At 26.5% G+C, this 23,019-nt stretch overlaps 7 protein-coding genes across 7 annotated transcripts; 3 read left to right on the top strand and 4 right to left on the bottom strand.

Annotated features, from left to right (window-relative positions):
* The first annotated feature begins 288 nt into the window (after positions 1–288).
* On the top strand, positions 289–851 carry LOC129612897 (adipokinetic hormone). The gene is made up of 3 exons (XM_055526713.1): positions 289–384; positions 474–593; positions 702–851. Exons 1-3 carry the CDS (start codon positions 319–321, stop codon positions 741–743), a joined length of 228 nt encoding a protein of 75 aa, XP_055382688.1. The 5' UTR covers positions 289–318; the 3' UTR covers positions 744–851.
* A 557-nt stretch (positions 852–1,408) lies between these two features.
* Positions 1,409–5,101, bottom strand: LOC129612805 (RING finger protein 10). The gene is made up of 6 exons (XM_055526582.1): positions 4,638–5,101; positions 4,092–4,578; positions 3,692–3,837; positions 2,680–3,636; positions 2,463–2,617; positions 1,409–2,397 (listed from the first exon to the last, which is right to left on the bottom strand). The coding sequence occupies exons 1-6, from the start codon at positions 4,708–4,710 to the stop codon at positions 1,939–1,941; spliced, it is 2,277 nt and encodes a 758-aa protein (XP_055382557.1). The 5' UTR covers positions 4,711–5,101; the 3' UTR covers positions 1,409–1,938.
* A 1,100-nt stretch (positions 5,102–6,201) lies between these two features.
* LOC129612911 (transmembrane protein 50B) lies at positions 6,202–7,646 on the top strand. The gene is made up of 5 exons (XM_055526748.1): positions 6,202–6,420; positions 6,821–7,025; positions 7,093–7,146; positions 7,232–7,424; positions 7,482–7,646. The coding sequence occupies exons 1-4, from the start codon at positions 6,337–6,339 to the stop codon at positions 7,333–7,335; spliced, it is 447 nt and encodes a 148-aa protein (XP_055382723.1). The 5' UTR covers positions 6,202–6,336; the 3' UTR covers positions 7,336–7,424; positions 7,482–7,646.
* Positions 7,647–7,751: 105 nt separating this feature from the next.
* LOC129612909 (chitooligosaccharidolytic beta-N-acetylglucosaminidase-like) lies at positions 7,752–9,933 on the bottom strand. Its single transcript, XM_055526745.1, has 3 exons — positions 9,669–9,933; positions 8,972–9,594; positions 7,752–8,895 (listed from the first exon to the last, which is right to left on the bottom strand). Exons 1-3 carry the CDS (start codon positions 9,794–9,796, stop codon positions 7,799–7,801), a joined length of 1,848 nt encoding a protein of 615 aa, XP_055382720.1. The 5' UTR covers positions 9,797–9,933; the 3' UTR covers positions 7,752–7,798.
* Positions 9,934–11,082: 1,149 nt separating this feature from the next.
* Positions 11,083–15,267, bottom strand: LOC129612908 (tubulin-specific chaperone D). Its single transcript, XM_055526744.1, has 7 exons — positions 15,025–15,267; positions 14,041–14,967; positions 13,072–13,952; positions 12,928–13,017; positions 11,968–12,872; positions 11,740–11,899; positions 11,083–11,679 (listed from the first exon to the last, which is right to left on the bottom strand). Exons 1-7 carry the CDS (start codon positions 15,183–15,185, stop codon positions 11,258–11,260), a joined length of 3,546 nt encoding a protein of 1,181 aa, XP_055382719.1. The 5' UTR covers positions 15,186–15,267; the 3' UTR covers positions 11,083–11,257.
* A 293-nt stretch (positions 15,268–15,560) lies between these two features.
* Positions 15,561–17,016, top strand: LOC129612910 (general transcription factor IIE subunit 2). The gene is made up of 5 exons (XM_055526747.1): positions 15,561–15,921; positions 15,974–16,075; positions 16,129–16,291; positions 16,358–16,645; positions 16,716–17,016. The coding sequence occupies exons 1-5, from the start codon at positions 15,860–15,862 to the stop codon at positions 16,983–16,985; spliced, it is 885 nt and encodes a 294-aa protein (XP_055382722.1). The 5' UTR covers positions 15,561–15,859; the 3' UTR covers positions 16,986–17,016.
* LOC129612912 (ubiquitin-related modifier 1 homolog) lies at positions 16,995–18,118 on the bottom strand. Its single transcript, XM_055526749.1, has 5 exons — positions 17,920–18,118; positions 17,496–17,563; positions 17,343–17,424; positions 17,236–17,284; positions 16,995–17,145 (listed from the first exon to the last, which is right to left on the bottom strand). The coding sequence occupies exons 1-5, from the start codon at positions 17,955–17,957 to the stop codon at positions 17,077–17,079; spliced, it is 306 nt and encodes a 101-aa protein (XP_055382724.1). The 5' UTR covers positions 17,958–18,118; the 3' UTR covers positions 16,995–17,076.
* Positions 18,119–23,019: the final 4,901 nt, after the last annotated feature.

Genomic DNA, 23,019 nt, shown 5'->3' with positions numbered 1-23,019 from the left:
TCAAACCCTTACGTTCTTTAATCATAAGAGTTTTAATTATAGTAACACTATACTTCTATTAAGGCATATATACATTTTTATATAATACATAGTAAGCTATATAGTATAAATATACATAAATATTTTCATAAGTTATTTTTACATATTATAAGTGTACACATACATACCCGTTTATTATAATATATTATAATTTTTAATTAAATGAAATCTTATAAATTACATTTCATTTAATTTGGTTAGACGTAAGAGAAAAATATCATTTGAAAAAAAAAACTATAAATACAAAATTACAAAATATTAAAAACATTATTCATCAACATGATCTCCCAAAAATTGGCTTTATTTATTTTAGTAATTACCCTATTCTTACAGTGTAATTGTCAAGTAAGTCCCTTTTAAATTGCTTATTATATTAAAAATAATAAAAAATATTGAATATTTATTATTATATTTACCTCGCATACAATTTTTAGCTTACATTTACACCAGTTTGGGGAAAACGAAATAATGGAGCGATATATGGAACAGGAGTCCAAAATGAAAATTGTAAAAGTTCTACTGAAATTCTACTTGATATTTTCCGATTAATACAAGTGTGTACCTATTAAAATTTCTCATAATTGAATTTTTTTATTTTATTATTTTTATTTTTATTATATTACAAAATTTAATTTTAATTATTTTTGTTTTTTTAATTTTAGACTGAATCACAAAAATTTTTGGATTGTAATCCAAAAGCTTAACAAAAACGTACTTTAAGAAAGTTACTATGATGGAAACAATTTTAATTTCAAATGCAAACTAAAATGCCAAAAAGAAAAAAAAAATTTAAGACATAAAATTTCGAACTAATTTTATAACGCAACTTGTATTTAATTTTTTTGTCTATAAATATAGCATAAGTTCAGTTAAAATAAATTGATCTAAAAATGTAAAAAATGTGTTTATAAAGAAATTCAGTTCCAACGTCGTGTCCTCCTCTAAACCTGTTGGGTGTTATAAACGAGTGTTATAAAACTTTGAGCCTTCATCTCATACTCGTAGCAGAAGTTGATTTTATTTAAATTTACAATATCAGTTGGCAATCGAAACAAACAAGTTAAAATTTTTCAATACCTATCTTCAAGTAATTTCCCTTGCACAGGAAAGAATAAAAAATTTTTTATTCTTATTATGCTACCACCACTAATATTTATTTCGTAAGAGAATTTTTTGTTAAAGTTACAACACATTCTAAAAAATTTTTTTCCAAAAATCTACCGAATTGACTTGAGTTTAGTTTTACTTTCAAATTTGGTAGATACCCCTGAGACATATACAATTAGATATAAATAAATTAAACGTACACATTTTAAATTTAATGAATATTTTCTTTATTCATAATAATATGGTTAAATTCAGAACATCTAAACATCTTTTCGCATTTAAAATTTAACCATTCATAATGTAATGTCATTTTTAGAAATTTTTTTTTTAAAATAAAAATATTAAAATTTTTTATAAAAGATTATTTGAAATAAATTTTAAATATCGTTTTAAACAAATCTAAATAATTTGCTAATTTACGCAAATCTCTTTTTTTTCTCAACTTAAAAAATTAAATTTATTTTTTGTATCACAAATATATAAAAAATTGTGAATTTTTATACGACAGCTACTGCATTGTAATAAAGACTTTAATAAAAATTGAACATAACACAAATCATTTTCTTTTTAATATTAATTTTGTAACTAAATTTCTAAACACAACTTACTCGCAAAAAAAAAGTAAAACATTAAAATTGATCCATAAAAAAAAAGACTTCATTTTCAGCATATTTTACTTAAAAAATCGAGTAAGAAAAAAAAAACTCATATGCAGTGAATTATATTCGTCGTAAACAAAAAAAATATATATATATACATTAAAAAAAAATTTTCCCAACATTTGGTTGTTATTTAATTTCCGCTAAAACTCATTCCTGTAGAAAAAAGCAATGTCTTTTTGCTTTTTTTGCATTTTTTCCCAGTGACACTGTCAGAAATATTTTGTTTCTTCTTGATTTCAAGAGCTTCTGCCAAAACATCACTTAGAGAATTGTTGCTGGGAACAAATATCTCTCCAATATCGCTTTCAGATGTTCTTATATCTCGATTTGTATTAGGAGAATTTATTTGAATAGAATCTTTTCTAACCCCCCATACAGTTTCATTTTGCATAGTATTACTCTTGCTCAAACTTGGCCAAACTTCCTTCTTAGGTGACAATAATATTGTAGCAAAAGATGTTGATGGTTTAATTCTGATTACATTTGATAATGTCGATGGAGGCGGTGGTGAATCTGCCAAATCAGCATCGTATGCTCTTATTGTTGCTTCTTCATATGAATTTGGACTTAAAGGTTCTTCAAATCCACACTAGGTTTTAATATAAAAAAAATTTAGTATAAATATTTCAGAAATAAATTTATATTATACTTTACCGTTGGAAACTGTTGAACACTTTCAATGTCAATATTTGCTGATCTTGATAATAATTTTCCCATTTGACGGTCATTGAATTCATTTATTCGCCTCTCACGTTTTTTTTCTTCACGATCACGTCGATTTCTGACTTTTTGCCGAGATGCTATATCACCTAAAATTATATTTGTAAAGTGAAACACAATGTCCTCTATAACTTTTAGAGAAAGCTTTTACCCTTGAAAATGTTCAATACATGATCAGAAACTATAGGAGGTTCCAAATTTATCTCAATTACTTCAAATTGGCATGTTAATGGCAAATGTCCTAAACATGTAAATTTCTTTCGTAGATCTTCATCCATTGAATAAAAATCTTTTTGCAAAATTCTTGATTCAATTATTTTCGGACCTTTATTAAGTGTGCCATACATTGATTGCAGCATTTTAACATTTAAAGGGTGTAAAAATACATTTTGTCCATCAGTGGATTGGTAAAAATAATAAAACTTTTCCTTTTTAATAGCTCCAAGATCAGCTGTTGTCCCATTTTCACTTTCAATTTCTTTTATCTCCATAACCTGTTCCTGCTCTTCACACACATCTTTTTTCTCCACTTCCACATTCATAACTTCCAATTGCGATGCCAATTGATTTATATTATCTTCATTTATTGTTAGAACTTTCTCAGTTGTTGATTCCGTTAACTTATCCAAATATTCAATACTTAACCCTTGTTCCTGGGCAATTGCACTTTTTCTTTCTTTAAGCAAATCTAAGGCTTGTTGAACGAATAATGCTTCTGGGCAATCTACTACATTTTCCTTTTGCAACTCCTTAAATTCTCTTTCCACAATGGAAAGAATATCACCTACATTGACAATCAAAAGTTTAGAAAAGAAATTTGGTTTTTTATTTTCATTTATGTAAGGTATATTTTCAATAAACGCTTCATTTTCATTTTCTGGACATTTTTCAGCGAATATTGATCCTTTTTTTCGACGCATCAATTGAAATGTAATGGAATCATTTATTTTAAAATTCTGTTGCTGAGTAATTAAAGTGCTCTTTAAATCTTGAACATGAATTGCTTCATAGCATATAGGGCACTTGCGCCATGTTTTATCACTCAATGCCAAATAATGAAGAATACAAGGCCAACAATAAACATGTCCGCAGCGAGTTAATTTTGCAGCTAAAATAAATATTTGAATGTTATATGCAATTAAATAAAATAAACTTGTTTTTACCAATAGGAGGATATAAACAAATTGGACATTGCGGTTCCTCCGTTGTTTGAATATTAATTTGCTCTATAAACTCCCAACCAATTAATGTATCTGGATTAGAGACGTCAATAAATGGTTCAGCTGATTTTTTTACCAAAAACTGAAAGCTGTAGAATTGGAATAATTAGAATCATGAAAATTAACTTAAAATAGACTGTTAAGACATTCAATTAAAATTCAATTAAATAATACTATCAAAAATCCGATAAAAGCTATTCTGAGTACAGCTAAATTTTTACAAATGAAGACTATATAATTTTATATTAAGAATTGAAAGTTATGTTGCAAAACGGATAATAGAAATCGATAGTTTTTCATCTATTATATATATAAATAAATAAATATATAAGTATATACTTACTTGGCTTGTAAATACTGCTCTTTATTATATCTTTGTCGCTTAATAAATGCCTTGTTAGAACTACACCGCCCAAAAACATTTAGTCCATTTCCACTATTATTACCATCATAGGGTACATAGTGAAAATTGAGCAAATGATTTAAATTTTGCTTTTTACTTCCAGATAAATAAATTGAATTCATTTCCGCAACACTATCATCACGAAAATTTCCATTTTTATTTTCATCATCTTCACCATCCTCTATGGTTTCCTTAAAATCTTCACCTAATCCGGAGCCGCTAAAAGATTCTGCCAATGCATTATTCGAATTTCCATGATTATTACCAAATGTTCGAGGCTTAGGCCTCTTGTCAACATTAGATCGAAATTTATTATTGTTGTTGTTGTTGTGTTTATTGATTCGTTGATCGTTCTTGAATATATTACTATTATTTGAGCTCTCTCTACGTCTACCGCCTCTTGGCAAGGGTTTACTTTGGCTGATATCTTTTAAACAATAATAATAATTTATGTATATTATTTATATTAATACTCTAAAAATTTACCTGACTTCCTGGACTCAGTAATCAAGAGCTTGTTCGAGCCTTGACGTGTATAAGAATTTTGCTTTTTGTCCATATTGACTTGTCTTAAAACTATTAGAATTTTTATATTGATATTTTTGGTGGATTATCCCCCCAAATACTGGAGTTTTATATTTAGATACTTGTAATAGAGACATTTTATTGGGCCATGATTACTACTTCAGAAATATAAAATAAAAATATCCTTTTTATTGAAATTTCCAAATCAGCAATTGCGTAGAAACTTTGAATTTTTATTATTGAACCTTTATAGTTGTTTTGCGAGGTTTATGGTCCCGCAAAGCTTTTAGGAAACTTTAAAATTAAATCGAAAAAAAATACCGAAGGAATTTTTGTGTTTCTGAAGTAAAAAAACTAAATTTTCAATCGCAGTATTGCAAATTGAAAAAATGGCCGACCTTTTTCCAACCTATCACACTTCCAATTTTTTCACTTTCAATTTGATTAATCAAAGTCAACGTAACAGAATAGAGATAAAAGTAAATCTGTAATAGATTTTTATTTCTATTTAGTGTTGTCGTGTTTAAGTTACTGTCGTTCTTTTCTTAATTTTGCAGTTGTTGCAGCTCTACTCAAAAAAAAAATTTATAAACTACTTTTATTATCAAAAATTTAAATTTTATCGTATAAAGGTCATCGATTTACATTAATGGCTGTGTTTACACGGCGACTGTTACATAAATATTTGACATATTTTACGACAATCATTAAAATTAAAAATCAATTAAATAAAAATGCCACTTATATTATAATTTGATGATTATGTAATATTATGTAGTTTTTGTATACCTCTAAGCGACCACACATCAATTCCTAAACACAAGATGATTATTTTGATTGTTTGCTGTTGCAAAAATATTTTTATATATTTGCTCCGGTAATTAAAATAACAACTCTTGTTATATTGGAAGCCTTCAGTCCTTACTTGTTTCAGTTCAATAAATGTTTGTACGAATATTTTATCGATAATCACACGGTTACATAAATCGCATGCATATTAAGGGTAATTATCAAAATCGTTTCGATTTTTAGAATAAATATTATGTGTGCGAATTTTTCAAGCATCAATGATTTTATACGCATTTGTATGCGTATTCGATTATTGATACAGATTATTGATGCCTTTGGAAGCCGTGTTTTGTTGTCACTATCGCTTGATTAACTATCGCGAATATCATATAACCTTTTAAGTTACATTCACTATTCACTACTTTAAAATTTTAATAAAGAATTATGATCTGCAAATTTATAGAATATCAATTTTTAAAAAAATGATAATGAAGCAGACAATCTAGCTTAAGCCATAATATACATATGTACAGATATAGATATTTAAATAAAAATTAAAAAGTTTTGAAAAATATTAAATGAAAATTAAAAATTTACAATATGTACATAAAAAACGTTATACATAGATAGTTCACTTAACAAAATGAGATCTAACATTTAATCGATACTTTTAAAGAATGAATCGATATATCAAAAATATCAATTTATTGGATATTAATTATCACGATTACTTTCTCATCATCAGTAAAATTCTTAACGAAAACGAAAATATTTTCATTAAAAAGTTTTTTTTACATATAAATAATTTTTTTTTTTGATTCCAAATTTTAAATCAAATTTTGATACAAATTAATAATAAAGAAAAATTAACATGTCAATAATAGACAACACGAAAGAATGGATAACTGGAGAAAACGCAAAAAATAAAATTTCATCGATTGTGGCTGGATTGCTGGTATGTTAGGAAAAATTAATGAGTCATTTACCTTTATTTTTATAGCAAATGATCAAAATTTTATCTAATAAAAATAAAAACAAATGAAGATCTCTAGTCATATTTCTAAGAAAAGAATATTTTTATTTAAACTTTTGCTTTTATTACACTAAAAAGGAAGATGAACGTTTATATGTAATTTGTTTATGAAACCTTTAAAGCCTTTGTTTAATTAACAGGAACACAATAATCCAAAGTGACCGGAGACCTAAAAATATTAACACAATATGTGTATTTAATTGTAGTACAAATATTGGATTTTGTTAAAGAGATACTAATATTTTAAATACTTAATTAGCTACCTAGATAGTTTAAAAATTTTTTCCAATGTTACAGAAAATTTTATTAATATTCATTTCAGTTTTTTACGGGATGGTGGCTATTAATCGATGTTCTCGCAAGCACCCCAAAAAGTGAAATAAACACAGGCCAGGCTTTTATTGGAGTTTTTGGTACTTTAAGTTTTATTATGGTCAATTCAGTTCGTAAAAGTCACATAAATCAGAATTCATCAGTATCAAGAGGTCGTATGGCAATGTTATGGCTCTTAGTTGGGTTTATTTTAGGTAAATATATTAATATATTGAATTTAATTTTGTTTACTTTGTTTTATTTCGAATGTTTTACTTTTAGGTTTTGCTTCCGTTATTGCAAGTGTTTGGGTAATGATTGATGATACAACACGCAGTAAGTTGATGTTTATTTTATGAATCAATAAAAAAAATGCATATTTAAATTAGGCATATTCATATATAATTTCGATTTCTTTTAGAACATGGAAAAGTCTGGCCAGGTGTTGCAATATTATTGCAAAATGTTCTTATTTTAGTTGCGACTTTAATTTATAAATTTGGTCGGGATGAAGAAGATTATTAAGCGTTATAGAAAAGATAAATATAACGTAGGGCTAACTTTATCATTCACATATTGTATTTATTCATAATTATGTTCTTCAGATATCAAATGTAATTTTTACCAAACATTAATTGTTTACATTTTACAACTTTCAATTTTTATTGCAGATTAAAATCAAAAATAAATTTTTTTTTTTGTCTAGTTTTATGAAAACAACTAACATGATGTGAAAAACTGGAAAAACCACTGTAATATGTTATGATTTTATAAATTTATATATGAAAGTAGAATAAGTTACTTTTAGAAAATAAATTCATAAATAATTAAGCTAGGATTCGTACTTATTAATGAATACTATCTAAAAGCTTTTTAATTTCAGTAACTCATACATTCTCAGATCTTCAAATATATCGAATAAAAACCATAGAAGTATCAATTTTGTCTAACTTTAAATTTGTTTTCCAACATATAAAACATTTTTTATTTAGTTTTTCATAATTGGACATTCGTCTTCATTTAGTAAGCACCATTCTGGTTGAACCGTCTCCGCTTTTATTCCGTTTTCAACTAAACGTTTCCTATTTAATAAAAAACGTGATTCAGCTTTTTTCCAACTTTCGTCTGGATCACTCCATAAACGTTCAGCAAGAGCACTAGCCCTTGGCCAAAATCTTGCATCGATTGTTGTATCATCAACTTGCTCTGACCAAACTGTAGCTTCACAACCCAAGATTTGATTTAAATATTCTCCAGCTATTTTTTTAGGACGATTCTCGTAAACTTTTTGCCAACCAATATATGGTGAACACCAATTGTTTCCGTCATTTACCCAAGCAGCACCACCGCAATCAAAGTATAAGGCGTCATAATTACTTAAAATCAATCTGTATCCAAGTTGCAAGAGATTTTTAACTCTTGAATCATTTCCAGAAGTCCACGCTTGTATTATATATCTAGTCTTATCTAAATACTTTTCAACATTTTCCTTTTCAGTTAAACCACTTGTCCATACAATGATTGGTAATTTATTATTAGATACTTTATCTAAACGTTCCAAAGCATTATTTTGAAAATATGCCCATAATTTAAGAAAACCTTCATTATTTAATTCCCAGTGACGTTGTTGCATCCAAAGTTGAATTTGTTCGCTTGAATTCCAACAAGCATTTGATACCTCATCTCCCCCCATATGGAATACATCAGGATTTTCAAACAAATATAGCATTTCATGATAAATGTCTTGAAGAACATCATAAAGTTTGTCGACGGTCGGGTTCAATTGCCCGCATGGTGGCTCCACACAATATTTGTCCCATGGTTGAATTCCAAAACATACGGTCATATTTGTCTTTTGCCATCCTTCTCCAACATGAGCAGGAGCATCAAATTCTGGAATGACTCGAATTCCACGGATTCGTGCAAATTCTATAATATCTTTTATATTCTCTGGAGTATATATTTGATGTGAAGAATATGCACCATATCTATAAAAATCTGGTCTTGATTTTATTACAAGTGGAAAACTTTGTGAATCAATTATATGCCAGTGAAATGTATTTAATTTTGTCATAGCCATACCATCTATAAATAAATATATAAATAAAAACAATAATAATATTAAATTTGACCTACAAATATGTTTTGAATTTTAAATTACCAATGGTTTTTTTTATAGAATCAATTGAAAAATAATTTCTGGAAGTATCTAACATCAAACCTCTGTGTTGATATGCTGGTTTATCGTTAATTTCAGCTTCTGCAACAATTTGAATTTCATTACGAATATTATCATAAACAATTAATTGAGATAAAGTTTCTAATCCATGTCTAGCACCAAAATATGTTTTAGCATTTATTTCTGCAAAAACTTCGTTATTTCCAATTGTTATATTTAAAGAATAACTTTCATCAGTATTCCATGTCAATTGAATTGAATTATTTTGAACACATAATTTTATATTTAATAATCTTCCTTCATCTTTTAAAAATTCCATATCAGGTATCTGAGCATATATTTGCTCCATTAGACGATTCTTACTTTCATACCACATTTCTAAATGTTCTGCAATTCTTGGATAATCGAAAATTACTTTTTTTATATTTATATGGGCCATGTATGTACCAAGTTTTATTGGACCTGAAGGTTTTGGCCATAATGTACCAATATCTTCTCCACAAAATAATTTACAAACTGAATTACTTATAGCTTTATCATAATTACTTTCATCCAATTCAATTTTAACACATTTATTTTCTTTGCATTGATATCCCCAAACAAGACTGTAAATATTAAAATTAAAAATTTTTATACAAAATTTATAGATTTTTTTTTAAATTTATGTATAAATATTTACAATTCATAATCTGGATTATGTAAATCAACGTAATGTATCACAATTATGTTTACGGTTATCACAGCTATTACTATTATTAACATAAAACAATTTAAGCTTACAATATCTCCTAATCTTTGTAAACCCATTTTAAGTAATAATATTTTGAAATAGATAGGTACTTGCACTTATTTACTTATTTCATATTTATTTTTAGTAGCAGATGATATTATTATTTATAACAGCACTTTTCAAGGAATACATGTGTTTATTTAAAATTCCATTTTATTATTTATTGTTTTTCTATTTGGAAATTAATTATTATTAAAAAAATAATATTATTGGACGTAATATAAACGAAAAATTATATTAAGATCACGAATAACTTGAATCTTCTGTACTGTAAATATTCGGAATTTAATTGAATATTTTTCTTTTTGTATGAAGTACATCAGATGTATCAGAGTATCAACAAATAGGCAAGTAATTATGTACATGTAAATAAATATACATTGAAACATACGTATGTATATAATATATTAAATTAGGCATGCGTTATGACTCCGGGTACTCTATTTTTTACAAAAATAATTTGACAACTTTCACAATTGTACATATTGTAAGAAATTTTAGAATTGGAGCTATGTAGGAGTTTCTGTTTAAATATGCACTACATATTCATAGAGAGATTTCATGTTTACAAATTAACAAAATTGACAGAATCCCTGAAAATTTTAAATAATCTATTAATTAAATAATCTATTAATAAGAAAAAAATCGTTCATAAAATTTATCCCTTTATTGAACAATTAAGTTTAAATTTGAGTATAACGCTTTACCATATCTCGTACCAAATTTCATAAAGATTTGTCAAAATCGGAAAAAACACAGTTCTGCAAAGTTCCAGATGGAATTGATTAAATTTTCGATTAACGTGAACGAAAACTTTAATAATCTCCTCCAAAATAATTGATTTTTATCCCAAATTAAATAAAAATATAATAAAATAATAACATATAAAAAAAACCCAAAAGATTGGTATGATGTTTATTTAAATATTTTGCAAAATTAATTTTAATACACAATTATTATTTATTTAATTAAGAGAATCTATTTTAAAAAAAATTAATACAAATGCTTTGCGGAACTAGATACTTATTTGCAATCTAAATCTTTTTGTTATGAGAGCTAGATACTTTTACATTGATTAAGTTTTATAATTTCTAACATTTTTCAAATATGTTTATTAATTAAAATAATAATGACTAATTAAAAAATATAATTTATGAAAATTTTAATTTTGTATTTTTTTATTTGTTAAATAAATATTGCATTTTTATCTCCTCTAAAATTTTTATTTTTTTTTTAATTAATCTTTTTAGTTTTTTGTTATAAGAAACAAATAAAATTTCTACATGTATCAAATTATGCTTTAATACATTACAATTATTAAATGTAAAAAAAAAAAAATGAAGAAATTATGTGCAATATTACTTTTAAAGCTTGCAATACATATTTTTTGAGACATTATTAATAAAAAAAAAAAAAACTGGAAAAATAAAATCACAATTTCGAAAAAAATATCATATTCGTATACTAAGCTATAAATTTTATTTTATGCTTGTTGCTCCTGCACTTACAGGTGGTTTAATTCCTAAAAGCATGCAAATTTCATTTCGTATAGGTCTTACGTCATTTAATGACATTCCCCAATCAGTTTCAGAAAGTAATTCGAGTATTTTTTCTAATTTTGTTTCATCAATATTACAATTTTCACCATATAATGCAAGTGCTTCATAAAGTTTTGTAGCAGTTGTCTTTCTAATATGCACGTGTGTTAAACCCAAAAATATTGCCATTTTGGAAAAAATTTTATTCATTAATTGAGGCACTTGAATTAATTGCGAGAAAACATTAATACTTGAAGCTAGTTTATAAAGTTTTTTGTGACCCTTTATTTCAATACTAACTAAACGATAAATTTCATTTGCAAAATTTGAATTTTCATCAATTAATATTTCTTCAATGACACCTAAATTTAAAGCATAATATAGAAAATTATTGCTATTTCTATGATAAAATAAAAAATTACCTGAGCTTAATAATATATCTAAAAAGTTCAAAATTGGATAAGTAACTCTTTCATTCATTGAATTTTGCTCAAATACTTTAATTATTTCATTACAAATTCTTGGTATAGTTTCTGGATTCGCACGAAGAAAATCAAAAAACGAAGTTGAAGAGTATTTTACCTATGAAATAAAATAAAAATTTTTTAAATTATAAATGAAAAATAATAATTTTAAGAAATAATTGTTACCAAACTTTCTGTTAGCTGTCCAATACTTGCAGTTAAACCCAAAATTATTTTAGGAGAATATTCAGCAAACTTTAGCATTGAACAAAAATACGGAAAAGTATGGTCTGCAAATAACCACAGAATTTTTGTATTATCTTCTGGAAAAATCAGTCTCAATTCCTGATGGTACATTATATAAGGAAGTTTAGGCTCATAAAAAACTAAACTGTAAAAAAGCCTTCCAGCCAAACCCCGAGTTCTATCAATTTTTTCTACGGCCTGTTGTGCTAATTCTGTCATTACTTGATGAATAAAACTAGGTGTGAGAAGTTCACGAGGACAAGTTGTTATTAACTGAAATAATGCAGTCATTGCAGCTTCTCGCACCCAAGCACCAATGTCACCTCGATTATCAAGCGTATATTCTTCTAGTGCTTTTAAATAACACTCAGAAATTTTGGAAAATAATTTTGGGTTTGCCATCGAAAACTCAGTGTCGTTTTCAAAACCGACAGTTTGGACAACATTAGCTAGTGCTTTGATGCTTTCCCGTCGAGCTTCAGACCAATTATATGTTATCGGGTTTTCTAATGCCATTTTTACATTTTGTTCACTTACTGCACTGGTCGGAATCGAACTTTTTGGTGGAAGGGAATGTTTTATTAAACTATTGACGATTTCATTCAGTTTCATTGTTATCATGAATTTAGGCAGAGCACCTAATGCACTTATATATCCCATTCGTATTTCTTCTTCTAAATCGTTTTCAGACCTCTTTATATAAAACTCCACAATTGGAATAATATTAGTCTCTTCAGATTTGCTATAATAAGTCTTACACAGTTCGTTAAGAGCTAAAGAAGCATTTTCTCTAATTTGCGAATTCTTATTGATTAAAGATTTATCAACAACTTCTTGCCACGACGCTATAAGACATACATATAATAAACATTAGAAAAATTATCAAAATTTATCTTTTACCTATACAATTACTGTTCACTTCAATTTTTGCTTTACTACAATTATTAATAAAACTTGTACAACATTCTTTCATAATTTCGCCACTCACACCTAAAATGGAAATTATTTTACAATAATTACAAGCAATAAAAAGTTTTTAAATACCCCTAAATGAATCCTTTTCCAGAAATCTTGAGATAATTTCATTAAGGTCATTTACCACCTGATTACTTAGGAGTCGTGAGAGCGATTTCCCTTTATTTTCGTCCTCGATTAGCTTCAAAGCCAGTGTGATTTCTCCTATTGCTAAAACAGATCCATGCCTTACAGTAACATCTACGGATGTAGTTTTGGCAAACAATTTTGGTAAAATTTCGTTTGCGATATATTCTGGAGCACTCCAAGTTAATTTGTGTAAGGCTTTAGCCGTTAAATCTCTGACAACAGCATCCCAATGACATATTTTCCGTTCAATTAAATGATCAATTAAAGGTTTTTTGTATTCTTCAAATTGCGCTATATAGCAACTAATTTTCAAGAAGCAATTAGATCGCATTCCAACAGAATAAAAGTCAGCTACCGTTAATATGTCAATACCATGAGGAAAATTGCCAAGACGACCAACACTTTCTTGAAAAGCAGCTGATGCAGCTCTTCTACAATTAATTTCTCTGTCAAAAACGGCAACAGCAAGCAATCCAGCTGCAATTTGCTTTACAAATGGTTGCAGATCTTCCGGATCATAAGCTCTGGCAAAAGCCCAGCACATATAACATGCGGCATCTCGAATATGCTGTCCTACTGACATATAACCTTTAATTTCGTCATAAAAAAGCGCTTGCAATAGTAATGGTACCATTGTTTTTAATCGATATGGCAAAAGAAGGCCACGTTTCGAGAGTTCAGCAATAGCAAGGCAGGCTCCATGCCACCCTTCATTAGACTCAAATGGGTCTAAAATGTCAATTACTGAACCAACGACTTCATCGCCTAAGCATTTTGAGAGCCTGTTTGTTACTCTGCCAATTCCTTTCGCAGCACTCCATCTTAAACAAATTTTAATTATTAAAAAATTCTTATATTTTTGCATTATTAATTTACTCTAATACATGCAACACTGTATTAAAAAATTACCTTATGTCGCTACTGGCACTTCTTAAGCCTCCTAGAAGTTCTTCAATAACGTCTTCTATACCATCTGGTACAACTATATCTTCTTCATCATCGTTATGTTTATTACTATCCTGGAGAGAAAATTTTTCATTTTCATTCGAATTTCGCAGCGTGATTGCTAAACTGCGTACGCCACGTTTATATCTCCACGACGCGACTCTAGGTTTTAAGTATACTAATCCAATTCTTTGAATTATTTTTATGTAATGTTTATATTTCAAAAATGCTGAATCATTTTTGTAATTACAAGACAGTATCCATTTTAATAACATATCAATATATTCCAGTAGATCATCGCGTTTACCATTTTTTAAAATCGAGGCAACTGCAGCTAGTTGCCCATACTTCGCTGTTTCTGTTTCAGCATTATTTTCACGCATGACGTGTTCAAAAAATTTTTTCATATACAATTCTTTTACATCAACACGAATAATATACTTTCCGCATAAGAATGCAGCAATGCTAGAGCAAGTATCATTATTTTCAATATTTTTAAGGCATAAATTAAAAATTCTTTCCATTTTAGTAGTTTGTGCTGAATGATTTATTCCATCAGCACGATCAACATAGGCATCGAGCCTAGACATGTGAAAGGGATTTAATACAAGAATTGACATCCATAACAATAATACATATCTTGTCTCCCAATTTGCTGAATCTTTTAAATCTTGTTTTTCTAATAGATCAAGAGCAAATTCCAAATCACTTAATTCATGAGGCAGAAATTTGACCAGGGCTTTATATGTTCTTACTTTTGATATTGTATACATATATTTAAAACTCCCATGGACAAGTAATGTTGGACTGTCTTTGTCCTTAATTATTGTAAGCAATTTATTTAGTAATGTTGGTAAATGGGGATCTAACAAATGAGGTTGTTCTTGATATCTGAAATTTCAAATTAGTTCATATTAAAGGAAAAACTCCTTAATTTATTTTAAATACCTAGATAATATCTCCACAAATTTTTCGTAAGTTTTTTCAAAATTTTTACAATAACATTCTTTGAGATCATCGATCATACCCAAAACTTCTTCTAATTCACTAAAATTTTCTAAAACATTTGAAGGCATTTCATCATCCTTAATTTCTTCCATTGTCGTCATATTTTCAGTTAATTGAAATAAGTTTTATCAAGATATATATATAAATAATTGTTCCAATATATTCAGATGTTCAATTTTTAATTCACAGCACACCTTTTTAAAATTTTTGATTTTTGTTTATTCCGTTCCGACTTTCGATTTGACACTTCTTTAAAAATGTCATTATAACGGGGTTGCAACATTAAAATCGAAAAAATATTTGACGTCGATATTATTTTGCAATTGATATGATTTCGATATGGTGTATCAACATATTCGGATTGATTCCGGACTTATTTTCGAATTCTTACTTCGGTGTAATTTAAAAAAAATTCAATTCCAACCTGATTGTAATTATCTATTGGAGGATTAATAGCATTTCTAAAAAAATATTGCGGTTAGAACAGGTTCTTCATAATTCATTGAAAAATTTATATTTTCCATTTTTACTCAGTAGATGTTGCAGGCAAAGGTGGTTTAAGACTTTACTAATTTAACACTACTGATTAAATTGACATTTCTAAAACATCAAAAATTAAAAATCAACAGAATAGATGATTGACATTTCGCTAGGAAAGGAATTTAGTTGTGCTGTTTATTTTATAATAATAGCTAAAAAAATAACAATTACTTAATTAGTTGATTTAAATTTGAATATTAAAAAGAAAGTGTAAGAAACAAATTAAATATTAACCATGGATCCAGCACTATTACGCGAGAGGGAAATTTTCAAAAAGAGGGCTATGGCCACTCCTACGTATGAAATAACATTTCCATTTTTCCAAAAATTTACAATAATTTTATTTTAGAATTGAAAAGAAACCCAAAGTTGAAATGCCTCCACCAAAAACTGATGATCTTTCTAAGAGAAAACTTTTTCGTCCATCAGGACCCAAATTGGATTCTAGCACGTAATTAACTGCCTATGTGGCTTAGGGTGGTATTTACACTACATTTTTTCTAGATATAAAACAATGGCTGGAAGTTCACAATATAGATTTGGAGTTTTGGCGAAAATAGTGAAGCACATGAAAACGCGGCATCAAGAAGGAGATGATCATCCATTGGGTTTAGAAGAAATTTTAGACGAAACAAATCAACTCGATATAGGCTCAGGAGTAAAAAATGTAAAGTTTTGTTTTTTTTTTACTATAAATTTATAAGCATCAAACTTATATTAACTAAATTTCTAGTGGTTGGCTGCAGAAGCTTTAGTTAATAATCCCAAAATTGAAGTACATCCAGATAATAAATTTTCATTCAAACCCGTATATAAAATTAAAGATGGTAAAAATTTGCTGCGACTTTTGAAACAACATGATTTAAAAGGACTTGGAGGTATATTAATGGACGATGTTATAGAATCACTGCCACATGCAGAAAAAGTTCTTAAAAATAGAGCATCAGAAATAATATACATTATTAGACCAATTGATAAGAAAAAAATTTTATTTTATAATGACAGAACGGCCAATTTTCAGGTGAATACTTCTTAAAAATAAAAAATTGCATTCTATTTAATTTAAAGCGTGCTCTCTGACTAATTTATAGATTGATGAAGAATTTACAAAACAATGGAGATCGGTAGCTGTTGATGCAATGGATGATGCAAAGATTGATGAATATTTAGAAAAACAAGGTATTAGATCTATGCAAGATCATGGTCCTAAGAAACCTTTAGTACCGAAAAGAAAGAAACCTTCTAACAAGAAAAGACAATTCAAAAAACCAAGAGATAACGAACATTTGGCAGACGTATTGGAAACTTACGAAGATAATACCTTAACCGAAGAAGGAGTTAGTGTTAGTTCAGCTTCATAATAAAATAAAAAAAAAATTAATTTATAGATATTTTTTTATTTAATTTATAAAAGTACAGTAGCTTATTTTAAGGTAGGTAACTGGGTATTATTTAACCACCGTGAAGAGTTGAAATGAACAAAATGTTGTCTTTATGTTGTAATTCATAGTCTAGTTCACCCTAAAATATTTTAGAAGTTTTAAATATTTTTATTGATTTGAAACATTTTAATAAGCTTGATTTATATATTAAAATGTAAAATATATGTACCATTAATTCCCAATCAGTATCATTAATTAGTATCAATATTCCGGGTCGACTAAAAAGAAATTCTAATTAGAAGAAATTAATTAAATAATTAAAGAAACTGAATTTACACTGAATCTGCTTGAATAAATAATTCTTCATTTCCTTTTAGTAATTCATTTTTTAAATAAACTAGAAACTCCTTTACTGTCCCTTTATACATACAAAAATCAAAAATGTGCTTTGAAATATACACAGCTATTAATACTTAAAAAAATACTTACATTTCTTATTACCATTTAAAGACACAGTTCTTTTTTTAATTCCTTCGAACAAAGTTTCTGCTCCTCCGCTACAAAACGAAAAAAATTATTGTACAAAGAAAATAATTAGAGTATAATTTTTATAAAAATGTTGTTAAATATGATAAATGGTGAGTTAACCACTTATGTATCTTTGGCAGGCAATTGGTTAACTTAAAAGCTAATAATAAAATTAAACTAAGGGAAAAACCAATTTACATTTAGTAAATTTTTAAAACTTTCAAAAATGTTTAACCAATTAGTATGTATTAAACAGTCCTTAAAATAAAAACTCATTATAAATTCTAAAAATAATTCCAAAATAGCAAAATAAACCAATTTTAAAGTATGAAACCAAATATTTTAGTTTCCAGTATCATATTCTTTAATACAATTTTATTCTTACCTGAATTCTAAAATTATATCCAATTTACTTTCAGCCATTCCTTAATTAGTGTATTAAATTTGTAAATGCAGTTAAAGTTTTATAGAAATTCCAATTATTTTTCGTAATAGTTTTTATTCTAAATTTTGCAGGACAACTGTGATTCATAACAATTTCGTTTTCTACAAGTAAATAAACAATAAACAGAAAACACATGCAATTCATGTTTTTAGCGAATTCATTTCAGATGATTTTGACGTTAGTCTGCTAGGGGTGACAAAATAAGTAATTATTAATAAGTTAAAATAAGTATTTGTATATTTTCGGTTTTTACATCTAAATCATTTATTTATTTAAATATATCAATTTAATTTGTAATTACATACATATTTTTATTTCAATTATTTGCCATCCTTTTTTGAATTTCCATAAATTTGCGAGTCCTTTAATTTCGCCTGCGAATGTCACCTTTGTGTTAGCAGTTTTCTTTAATAATGGCAATTTATATGTATTGTATGGTATTTGGGAATTGGGTACCCTAATTCAATATTAAAAAGTCAGACTTATGTAGCCAGCTATATATTTATAAACATGTATTATATTTTAAATTTATTTTATAACTCACATATATGAAATTCTAAGTCAGAACGAATAAATAAAAATAGTTAACATGGAAAATGTTAATGTATTTAAAATTTTCGTTATTAATGATGATAATTTTTGATTTGATTTCCCATGATACCTTGAATAAAAAAAAATTTTCAAGGGACGTAATACTGAAAATACGAAAAAATTTATTTATAGTAAGTAATTGGTTAATTGTGTGTATAAAAAAGAATCAGGCTAGTTTTTTTCAGGCACCACAGTGCTCACGTTAGTACCTTTTATTTTTATACATTTAGGTACGAACATGAATATATAAATATACGATATACACAATTATTGCACAAAATTTTTCCCACAATTAAATACCGTAGGTTTAATAATTATTGATATTTTTGTTCATTTGAAATTGATAGCAACTAATAGTACATTACTAAAACTATAATAACTACATCATTGTACATTGTTATTACTCAGTATTATAGCAAATACGAAAATATTGATAACCAGATATCTATATCCTTTGCAATATGTGGAAAAAGTACTATGAGGTGTGCTATGTAATTATGTTCAAATGAGCTGCTCAGAGAAAGTGTGTGGAAATAAAGTGAACATCTCAAGAGTTGTACAAAGTAAGTAAATATAAAAGTACAGAAGACAAAAAAAAGTACAGCCTAAAATATTCACAACGGTAAAATGATAATAACGGTATAAATTATTCAATAACATTACAAGAATCATATAGTTTAATAAAGCTTTTCTTTTATACTTTCTTAATTTTTTTTTAATGCCGAAGATATTTTAGTTAAAAATTTGTGCATTTCCAGATTCTTGTGTGCATTTTATTACTAATTATTACTAATGTATAATTACTTAATTAATAGTAAATACATTATTTTTAAAAAATAATAATAGTTATTTTTCTTCTCTATTGCCTTTAATATTAAGGTTTCCACAATCTAACGCAACCGTGAAGGCACTGCCCGAATTTGTCATGGTTTTAAATTGATTGTCATTCGAATAGTCGAAGTGAAGATCAAAATCGAAAATATAAAAAATTTATTTTGTGAAATTTTTATACAAAAGTAAGAGTTTAAGAAATTGAATTTTAATTGGAACTCACAAAAAAGAAATGAACTTGGCATCAGGGTTAAATTATTGCGATCATATTTCAAAACCAATTGTGTATAATACAATAAATAAGCTGATATTTTCAAAAATTCTATGTAATTTAAGGATTTCTCAAAAAAATTGGTTCCATTAGCTTCAGCCATAAACCTGACTTTTCTACATACATATTTATTTTTCTTTTTCAACAGAATGAAAATTGAACAGATAGGTGAGAAGAAATTAGTAAGTAAATTTTTTCTATCAAAAAATTTATCAAAAATAAAAGTAGCAAACCACATAAATAAAACATGAATACAAAATAATTTTTTTTCAGTTGTTTCAGTAATTTTTTTTGTTTATTTTTTAAATACAAAACTATTTAAAAAATTTTCATACTTTGAAACAATAATTGAACTAAAACCGTAACGTCACGTGATAAAATGAAAATCACGTGAAAATCGCACATGACTTGTTTTTCACTTTATATGTACACACATAAAGGATAAAATTATAAAAAAAAAAAATTAAAAAAATAACCTAGCCGTTCATATAAAAATATGAAATAAAGTTTTTTTCTTATGAAATTTTTCAAAAAAAAAAAAAACAAAACAAAACAAATTTATAAAATTTTTGATTCACCTATGTATATGACTTTAATACCTTGGTAGCCAGGTAATTTTTAATACGGTTATAATTTTACATTGAAAAAGTAAATGTGTTTAATTTAAAAAAACAAAATCCTGTGTAAAATATTTTGAATAATTTAACTTACAAATTAAATTTGATAGCTGCGTCAAATATAGTAGGGTTTTAGCATTATTATATTTGATGTTTTTAAATTGAATTAAAATTAAAAGTTATATACTCGTAGCTATTTATAAAGTCCTGTGGATTTCATTCGTAAATTTCTATATATTACGAACTTAATGATGAACTGAAATGGTATGCGGCAATTCTGCAACAAAAAAATTGACCCCACTATTTATAATGTATATACTTAAAATTTACATCACTGAACACCGCCTGGTTTTCATATCGAATTGAAATTCACGAATCCAAGCGTTCGATATTGGAATTAAAAAATTAATTGGATTATTTTCCACGTTTTATACAAACGCCAATCGTACTTATATCGAGCGGTATAAATTCAATTTGTCGCACTGGCAATAATGGCAATATAGGATAGTGTTGATTATTGTATACCGTATTACCGCGTCCATTTACATTCACAACATAAGTTGCTTATAAAAATTGTTAGGTGAACGTCAAATTGTATCTCACAGTGAAATATGTAATTATTAAATTGTAAATTGCATTTATAACTAAAATATGAGTTGCTAATTGATTGGAACTTTTAAACACAATTTTGATTTGACACAAAATCTGTATTACGCGGTCATCGAATTTAAAAGAATAATTTTCTTTTTTTTTTTTTAATTTTTTTCTATATTATATTTGAATTCTATTTTTTCAAAATTATATTTTTTATATAAAATTCTTGAAAAATTTTATTTTTAAATTTTAATTTTTCTCTACAAACATTATTTTTTAATAATTTATTAAAGAAAAGTATAACAGAAAATAAAAATATGTACTACATCGGAAAAAATATAAGGTAACATTAATACCATTGTAAACAAATTCTTATTTAACTTCGTGTTCATTCACTTGTTTTGGATATTTTTTATTGTTTACCGTACATGACAATTTTCATTTTATTTGAATTCTTGAAATGGCAATTGCACACTTTTTTTTTTTTAGCTTAAACAGATTTCCATCTCTTTATGCGAATACAAAAGATTGAAATAATAATAATAGTGATAACAGTGTTGCATTTTGATTGCAAAAATTGATCTACAAAATATTTATATATGTGTGTATATTGTAGGAGTATGTAGGTATACATCAATATAAAATTTAATTTTATAGAAATATGTAAAATTTTAAAGCATAAATTTTAATAATTCATATTATTTTTGTGATATTTTACTAGGAATCGTTTTACAAGATTGCATATGAAATAATAAAAGGGAAATTGATCCAAATATGGATTTGGAAAATGAATATAAAGGCAGGGTTAACACTTCATTTTGATATTTGCGTACCATAATTGATTAAAAAATGTAGTAAATTATAAACAGAAATTTTATATCTTAATTTTTATTTGAAAAAAAAAAGATCCATATATAATGTATGTCCTAAACACAATGAAACCGCACTTCAAAACTGCATAATTTGGTAAGTGCAAAAATCTATTACATTTTTTTTATTACTTTAACGTTTTATTACAAGTTTGTAGCAGCAACATACAATAAAATACAATTAAAAAAAAATTAAATTTGACAGATAGCAACTGCAAATGGAGAAAATAAACTAAATAGGAAGCGGCAAATTGCGGTTGCAATTTCATTTTGTGCGATACGATTTTATAACCCAGAAGGTATCTTTGAAGCGGTGCCTTATTGCGTTTAGGGCAATAAATGTAATTTGTTTGTAGTTTCATAGTTAAATATAATTAAAAGTGGAAGTAAAATTAAAAATTTTGCAAAAATGATTTTTTTGTTGAAATTTTTTAAAATGTACTAGAAAAATGTAGTAGAATTTAATACAATTGTAGTAAAGTGTTATTAAGCTAGTATTTGAGTTGTACTTATTTATCTACACTACCCTGGTTAGCGCGGTACTTTTCATAGATGAAACAGTAAGCATATACGCGATATATTGGCTCTGTATAATAAAAGCTACGATATATTTTTGTTCATAGGCAAATGTTGCTAATCTAGTTTTTCCATAAACATTGCTAAATAATCAGCAATATAGTAAAATAATTATGAGTAGCGTGGTTAAATTACATGATATTTGCAATTGTTGTTTTGCAGTATTGCATTTTTTTCTATTATATGCCAAAAATTTGCACAGATACTTAAATTCTGCGATGCTAGAGTAATTTGCTCTATTACGTGATCTTTAATATTCATTTTAAACAACGTTATGTTTGTTTTAACCAAGTTATACTGTATAGACACAAACTAATAAGTAATAATATGCAATTATTTTTTTTTAAAAATTAATGACAAGAAAATTGGTAACAAATATTGTAATTATAATTTATCTCATTAATATTTTTATATAACTAAAAAACAAATATTAAAAGGTTAATATAATAATGCTAATTTTGTATATGCTCTTTAATAATATACGGGCGTGCTATTATTCTCTTACCAATAATAAATATTCAAATTTTGTTAAGAAAATTTCTTTTTTTTTAAATATGAAATATAAATTATAAAATTGGCAAAGTACTTTATTGGCAATAAAATATTAATCCTATAGTAATAATTTAAAAATAGTTTCAGTTTTTCTGGTTATTTTATGTTCAAAATGGGAAAAACAAAAATAGTGTAAAAA

The sequence above is a fragment of the Condylostylus longicornis genome, unplaced genomic scaffold (genome assembly GCF_029603195.1).
Source record: "Condylostylus longicornis isolate FDR11 unplaced genomic scaffold, ASM2960319v2 ptg000077l, whole genome shotgun sequence".
Lineage (NCBI taxonomy): Eukaryota > Metazoa > Arthropoda > Insecta > Diptera > Dolichopodidae > Condylostylus > Condylostylus longicornis.
Note: the sequence above shows the minus strand (reverse complement) of the source record. Positions and strands in the feature narration are given on the sequence as shown.

Excerpts from the sequence above, each read along its gene's own strand:
- LOC129612897 (XM_055526713.1), top strand. The coding sequence starts at position 319 with ATGATCTCCCAAAAATTGGCTTTATTTATTTTAGTAATTACCCTATTC. Across the intron at positions 385-473 it reads TCTTACAGTGTAATTGTCAA|CTTACATTTACACCAGTTTG; the intron begins GTAAGTCCCTTT and ends TACAATTTTTAG. Across the intron at positions 594-701 it reads ATATTTTCCGATTAATACAA|ACTGAATCACAAAAATTTTT; the intron begins GTGTGTACCTAT and ends TTTTAATTTTAG.
- LOC129612805 (XM_055526582.1), bottom strand. The coding sequence starts at position 4,710 with ATGGACAAAAAGCAAAATTCTTATACACGTCAAGGCTCGAACAAGCTC. Across the intron at positions 4,579-4,637 it reads TACTGAGTCCAGGAAGTCAG|ATATCAGCCAAAGTAAACCC; the intron begins GTAAATTTTTAG and ends ATTGTTTAAAAG. Across the intron at positions 2,398-2,462 it reads GTGTTCAACAGTTTCCAACG|TGTGGATTTGAAGAACCTTT; the intron begins GTAAAGTATAAT and ends ATTAAAACCTAG.
- LOC129612911 (XM_055526748.1), top strand. The coding sequence starts at position 6,337 with ATGTCAATAATAGACAACACGAAAGAATGGATAACTGGAGAAAACGCA. Across the intron at positions 7,026-7,092 it reads CTTAGTTGGGTTTATTTTAG|GTTTTGCTTCCGTTATTGCA; the intron begins GTAAATATATTA and ends TTTTACTTTTAG. Across the intron at positions 7,147-7,231 it reads GATTGATGATACAACACGCA|AACATGGAAAAGTCTGGCCA; the intron begins GTAAGTTGATGT and ends GATTTCTTTTAG.
- LOC129612909 (XM_055526745.1), bottom strand. The coding sequence starts at position 9,796 with ATGGGTTTACAAAGATTAGGAGATATTGTAAGCTTAAATTGTTTTATG. Across the intron at positions 9,595-9,668 it reads CATAATCCAGATTATGAATT|TCTTGTTTGGGGATATCAAT; the intron begins GTAAATATTTAT and ends TAATATTTACAG. Across the intron at positions 8,896-8,971 it reads TTCTATAAAAAAAACCATTG|ATGGTATGGCTATGACAAAA; the intron begins GTAATTTAAAAT and ends ATTTATTTATAG.
- LOC129612908 (XM_055526744.1), bottom strand. The coding sequence starts at position 15,185 with ATGACGACAATGGAAGAAATTAAGGATGATGAAATGCCTTCAAATGTT. Across the intron at positions 13,953-14,040 it reads AGTGCCAGTAGCGACATAAG|ATGGAGTGCTGCGAAAGGAA; the intron begins GTAATTTTTTAA and ends AATTTGTTTAAG. Across the intron at positions 11,680-11,739 it reads AGATATATTATTAAGCTCAG|GTGTCATTGAAGAAATATTA; the intron begins GTAATTTTTTAT and ends CTTTAAATTTAG.
- LOC129612910 (XM_055526747.1), top strand. The coding sequence starts at position 15,860 with ATGGATCCAGCACTATTACGCGAGAGGGAAATTTTCAAAAAGAGGGCT. Across the intron at positions 16,076-16,128 it reads CCCAAATTGGATTCTAGCAC|ATATAAAACAATGGCTGGAA; the intron begins GTAATTAACTGC and ends CATTTTTTCTAG. Across the intron at positions 16,292-16,357 it reads TAGGCTCAGGAGTAAAAAAT|TGGTTGGCTGCAGAAGCTTT; the intron begins GTAAAGTTTTGT and ends CTAAATTTCTAG.
- LOC129612912 (XM_055526749.1), bottom strand. The coding sequence starts at position 17,957 with ATGGCTGAAAGTAAATTGGATATAATTTTAGAATTCAG. Across the intron at positions 17,285-17,342 it reads TTTATTCAAGCAGATTCAGT|TCGACCCGGAATATTGATAC; the intron begins GTAAATTCAGTT and ends ATTTCTTTTTAG. Across the intron at positions 17,146-17,235 it reads ATACTGATTGGGAATTAATG|GGTGAACTAGACTATGAATT; the intron begins GTACATATATTT and ends AAAATATTTTAG.